General features: G+C 45.2%; 1 protein-coding gene across 1 annotated transcript; it reads right to left on the bottom strand.

Annotated features, from left to right (window-relative positions):
- Positions 1-3,552: 3,552 nt before the first annotated feature.
- Slc35d3 (solute carrier family 35 member D3) lies at positions 3,553-5,580 on the bottom strand. The gene is made up of 2 exons (XM_048800502.1): positions 5,562-5,580; positions 3,553-5,405 (listed from the first exon to the last, which is right to left on the bottom strand). The coding sequence occupies exons 1-2, from the start codon at positions 5,578-5,580 to the stop codon at positions 4,456-4,458; spliced, it is 969 nt and encodes a 322-aa protein (XP_048656459.1). The 3' UTR covers positions 3,553-4,455.
- Positions 5,581-6,173: the final 593 nt, after the last annotated feature.

Genomic DNA, 6,173 nt, shown 5'->3' with positions numbered 1-6,173 from the left:
ACCAGGTATACATAGCTATCAAAACTTCAGGAAAAAAGTAGTGATTTGCTCTGGCCAAGCAAGTACTTCCATGGGCTTCATTAGACACTCCCAAGAGAATTTAGACGTGGTAGCTGGGAGCACCATGTGTCAGGCAGTTCTGAAATGCAGGACTAGGAAAAGATGGGAGGGTTGGATGGGGACACATCACATAGTGACAACGGCAAGGGGCTCTCCGCTCAAAAATATTGTGATGAGGTGTCTGTATCTGTATTCACACACTAGATACATTTCCACCCCTTTGGTTTTCTTGATATTTCTACATGGTCAGCCACAGTTTAGAGCTCCCTTCCTTGCTCCAACATGGAGACAATATTTAAGTCAAAAGGTCATATTCCTTGGGAGACCAGGGCCCTGTAGTTCTCCAATATCATAGTCCTGTACAAAGCCCTCTGAGCAGGGTCTAAGCACTTCTACACCTCCTCAGAAAGTTCTATGGTCCATTCTGGAATGTCAACAGGATCAGTGAGTGTGAGACGCTGACTGCATGGCAGGGGAGAGAACTGAGGACTAGAGGAGGAGGAAACCATGAAAAGGGGCGTGTTTATGCAGACTGGAAGCAGACAGCAGGCAGGACCCAGACAAGGCTGCCACAGCCAGACCTCTAGCTCTGGGCAACGTCACAGTCTACAGAGTCTCAGGATTTTTTTTTTTTTTTTTTTTTTTTTNATATTTTTTTAAAGCTCATAGAACACTCTCCCAACCTTGTCATCATACCAGCAGGCTTTCTGTATGATGACTGGATTGAAGCTGAAAGAGTGGAAAGATAAAACATGGATGTTCGAGGAATGTGAAGTCTTCAGCACCTACAGTCACCTCTAGCATTAACCAGAGTCCAATTTCTAGCCACACTAACATGATACCTCATACTCTTTGCCTCAGTTCCTATTATCCAGCCTATCATCTGGCTTTTGACAACAACAAAACTATTAGACATGCTGAATGGCAAGGAAAAAAAAATGTCTAAGAGACAAAGCAAACATTAAAGCCAGACTTGGATGTGATTTGGGTTTTGAAATTATCTGACAGGGAATTTTAAATAAGTCTGACTAATATTTTGAGGGCTTTCATGCAAAAAGCAGGTGGATAATGTAAGCAGAGTGATAGAAAATATAAGAATCAAAAGGAGATGCTAGAAGTTAAAAAACAAAAACAAAAACTAGTGTGATAGAAATGAAGAGTCCCTTTGATGGGCTCATCAGCACACTGAACATGGCCAAGAAAGAAATCAGTGAATTGAAGATAGGGCCATAAAAATTATCAATCTAGCTGAACATAGTGGCACATGCCTATAATCCCAGTGGCTCAGGAGCTGAGGCAGGAGGATCGCAAGTTCAAAGCCAGCCTCAGTAACTTAAGTTTGATTCTGTCTCAAAATACAAAATAAAAATAGGTTAAGGGATGTGGCTCCATGGTTTAATCCCCAGTACCAAAAAAAAAAAAAAAAACTCCCAAACTCTAATGTAAAAAAGTCTTTGGTTAATTAAGGACTTGTGAATTTCACCCAGTTTTATCTTCATGAGTATTGCTATTAATCATTTAGAGAATTAGACCCTATGACAATGAGTGACGGCTGGTCTTGTAGGAATTTAAGTCATTGCTTAGCTCTGCTCAGCAGCCTCCAATAACATGCACACACCCTCTCATCTGTGCCATTCTGGGAAATCATTGTCCCAATGTTTCTGATTGATCTGTGCTAGATAACCTTCAGAGGGAGAGGATCAACAGCAGGACCAGCACTGAGAAGTCTGGTCTAACAACAAGCTGTTTCAGAAACCCATTCCAGGTAAAAAGTGACAGATAAACACGAGGCAGAGCCTCCCCATCCTGAAGAACTGATGTAGAAACAGACTTCAAGACAAGGACCCAGTTAAGTACAAGGTGTGAGTGTCACGTCAGAAACAAGGGAGAATCTAAGTAGCCAGAAATGGGGCACAAAGACTGGGCCAGCCAAGCAACAATGGTGAGTGACTTCCAGTGGGGTCCCATCAGAGTGATGCCCTCCTTCTGGCCTCACCAGAGCATAGAGCTTAGGCTGCACCTAAGTCTTTTGATGAACTCCTGTGCTCTGAGAATGGAGGAATGACTCAGAAGCCAGGTAAGGCCTGTTACCCACTCATGTGTTCTGTGGTCAAACCCCAGGCACCAACTCACTGCCTGCCATTTAACTTACTTTCTCTATGAGGGACCCCCAAGTTTTGTCCAGATAAAAGCATGTGACGAATTCCTGAAGTGAATCTCCCTGAGTTTGTCTTAACATACCACCTCCTATCCCCTCCCACCATAGGTGTCTGTGACAGTTACTTTCACTTGCTAACTTGGCTAGGCTATTTGGTTAAACAGCAGTCTAGATGTTGCTGGAAAACATTGTAAAGATACGATTAACATTTCAGTATTGACAAATTGCAATATAATCAGTAAAGCATATATCCTCTATAAGGCAAACAGGCCTCATTCAGTCCATTGAAGGTCTTTAAGGAAAGATTGAGTTTCCAGAAGGAAGAGGAATTTTGCCTCAAGATTGTAGCATGGAGACTCTGCCTGAGTTTTCCCCACTTTGTTGATTTTAGACTTGCTAACCCCCATAATCACTAATTCCTCAAAATCTCTAATACAAGCCTTCTACAAGTTTATTGGCAAGAAAGAGTGAGTCTTTCTGCAATAAATGCAAACTCACATTTTTAACCAAAAGGGAATTTTGTTCAGTGAAAAACAATCATTCTATTCATTTATTTGACAGTGATATTAACAAAAAAAATATTTTGTTCGACTTTGCCACTTTTCATTAATTCTCAGTTTCACACTATTGCAACAGGACATTGCCCTCTAGCATGTTGACGTCAAAATTGATGCTTATTTTTTAAAAAGTGCTATCTCTGGCTAACCACTTCTAACTGCAGCCACATGAGGGCTCCTGTATCTTCGATGACTTGTAGAGGCACTTTCAGAAGCAATGAATCCCCTGTGAAAATCAGTAATTCAGGACCCATCCAAAGCACCACAATCACACCTGCTCAGTAGCTCACTCGTGGAGCCAAATGCATGGACCCAGAACTTCATTTTTGGCTTCTGCTTTTTATTTTGTTGTTATGTTTGGAAAAGGAAGAAAAACATAAACCGCCATAGTCTTGAGAACCTCAGAAATAGCCTTGTGAATAAGAGTGCCCTCACTGTCAAGCACCTTGCCTACAGGAGTTGACAGGAGGCCTCTTCACAGGTGGATGCTACTATTTATTCTCTCAAACTCCTTGTGAACTGAAAGCTGGCATGAATGACTTTCATATCTCAGCATGAGACATTTGTTTGCTTTATCAATGTTTCTGTTTTTGTTTTAAGCCAAACTGCCATGTTAATTTAGAGAGTTCCCAATGGGCTGTCACCCACCCACCAGGTACTACATCCACACATCATAGGCAAACACAAACTACACAGCAACAAGAGAGCATGAGTGTGTCTGAAACAAATTTCTAACAATATTATCTTTTAACATACAGATTCATACTTTATTTTGACAAATTTAAGATAGAAAAATACCATAATGTGAATATAGCAGTTGCTCTTTTTGTAACATGATTTGGAATATGCAGTGCGACTTGGGATGGCCTTAACCCATGGTCTCTCTTCTGACTGGGCTACAGGCAAAAATGTATTTTAATCTCAGCCATTGCATTTGCTTGAAAAAATATTACACAGTAAAACTGGCTTTTAAAAAGGTTGTGGCATTCAAGAATAAATACTATAAAGCCAGGAATCAAAACAACATTTTAAATATTTTTGTAATTACTAGACTTCATAATCATAAAGCTAAGAACTCATAGTTTCAAAATAGCTTCAACATTTTCCACTAATATTTAATAGAACATTAGAATACTAATTTTTTTAAACCAGTGAAGAAAAATTAGAGTAAACATAATATTTCAGATGACTCTAAACAGTAAATATCAATCTAGTGTATTTACATTGTCCTTTTAACACTATACTCTGCCTAGCTGATAATAGAAACTAGTCTTATCACCAAAAGTGTGCCCCTGAATGTAATCTTTGAACTCAGTAAGTGCTGTCATCATTTCTATGCTCCATCTTTGGAGAGGGTGTTGAGGGACTCTTGATACATGCAGATTTTTGGTTATGGTTATAAAGACAAAAATAAATAACTAAGTGTGCCAGGAGTTTGAAGCTGAAAGTGCTGTTTCACTTTGTTAAGCACCTTCACATGTTTTTTTCTCTGTGATGCCTCAGTCATGCTAAATAATTCACGTAGGTGCTAATTTTGTTGCTGTAGGTCCTTTGAACTTCTTTCTTTGCTTTCCTTAACCACTCCTTAAAGAATAAAGCTGGGAGGCCCCTCATTAAAATATATTATTTTTAACATATAAAATAGCTGTATGTACATGTGTACATACGTGCATGTCCTTCTCAAGGACTGGGTAACTCCTCATTTTCTATCAAATAATCCTTCTTCATATACTTGGTTCCCCTAACTAACCTCCACACTTCCAGGTAAGCGTCTTTTAAGGACCTTTTACTCCCTTCTTCAGAGGTGTCTGAGATCTTTGAGCTCCTAGCCACCAGTGGGACCCCTCGGGGGCTGCCCCTCAACTCTGGTCCACTCTGCTGAGTGAAGACACCTGCTTCCTCCCCACCCTCTGTCCCCCCATTTCCACCCTCCCCGGGAAGCTCTTCCATCACGAAAGGCAGCTGGTCTCCACTTGGCTGCGTTTCCTCTCCCTGGGGCTGCGACTCCAGGTCCTCATAGTTGCTTTGCCTTCTGGTCTCCATGAATTTGGCCACACAGTAAATGATGGAGCCCAGGGTGTTTACCACGACACCGGCAATGAACAGAGAGGTGGGCTCCACATCGCTGAAAGCCACCATGCCCACCGTGATGGTGGCGATGCTTTTCACCACGCCCACGAAGCTGGTGGTCACGGCTGAGTTGATGTAGGTGCAGTGTAGAGTGGTGAAGTTCATGGCGCAGCCGATCAGTATGCAGGCCACGAAGATGCAGACCATGGCGGGGTCCTTCCAGCCAGGAAAGGCCCAGGCGTGGATGGAGTCAGTGCTGGCGAAAGAGCAGACCACCAGCAGTGGTGTGGCAGAGATGGCGATGACATACTGCGCGGTGAGCGGCCCATGATCTGTGTCTGCGCTCGCCTTCTGGATGAGCACCAGGTAGGCGGCGTGCACTAGCACCGCTAGCACACCCGTTACGTACCCGATGGGGTCTCCCGTCAGGTCGCCCGCTCCTGTAGCGCACCAAGAGGATGGCAAAGCCAGCGCAGGAAGGAAAGAGAGAAGACACCGGGTTGGCGCGGGTGGGTATCCAATGGGCAACGCGTCGGGTCGGAAAATAGACGGAATTAATACTCAAGCTCTGCGCACGGATTTCCCGAGTGCCTATATAGATGCCCACTATGCCTCGGCAACTTCCCTGACAGGTCTCCGGGTCACCCCTCTGACAAAGGCCACCAAGAGCGCAGATGTTCTCAGGGTAGATACTTGTGGCTTCCCTGAGCAGACGCCGAGGTCATCCAGGTACATTGTACCTCTACCCCCAACCCCTGCGCGACCAGAATGGAGAGGTGGCACCGGCTAGTGACCTCTAACCGAGCGTGCCAGGCGCTGGGCGAAAATCGCCTCCCTCCTGACCCTCCTCGGAATGAGTGTTCGGTTCGTACGTTGCTCTGTCTCCTAAACCCCGCCCGCACCTGGGTCCCAGGTGGGCCCCCTCGGCCCCGCACCAGCAGCCCCGACACCCCAAACCAACCCCAGGATCCCAAGTTTCTCTGCCATCCCTCCCCCATTCCAGCCCGCGTGACCCAAGGAAGTTCACGACCCCCTCCTTCCGGCTCAGTCCAGGGTTGGACTCCGGCTCGGGTTCAGGCGGCTCCCCCATCCCTCCCGGAGGAAGGGATCCAGGGGAAGGGCGATACGCGGCGAAACCCGGGCAGGGGTCGGAAGCCCAGACACCGGGTGGGAGACCCCGAGGGAGGAGGACAGAGCGCTGGGAAAGGCTCCGCTGGGTCTCAGAAGAAAGTCCCTTTTGCGAGTCGAACAACCATTCTCAAAGCTCTCCGCCTCTCTCTGCCTCAGTCTCCCCATCTGGAAGCGAGGGCGTTGCACTAAGTGGTCCC

The sequence above is a fragment of the Marmota marmota genome, unplaced genomic scaffold (genome assembly GCF_001458135.2).
Source record: "Marmota marmota marmota unplaced genomic scaffold, marMar, whole genome shotgun sequence".
Lineage (NCBI taxonomy): Eukaryota > Metazoa > Chordata > Mammalia > Rodentia > Sciuridae > Marmota > Marmota marmota.
Note: the sequence above shows the minus strand (reverse complement) of the source record. Positions and strands in the feature narration are given on the sequence as shown.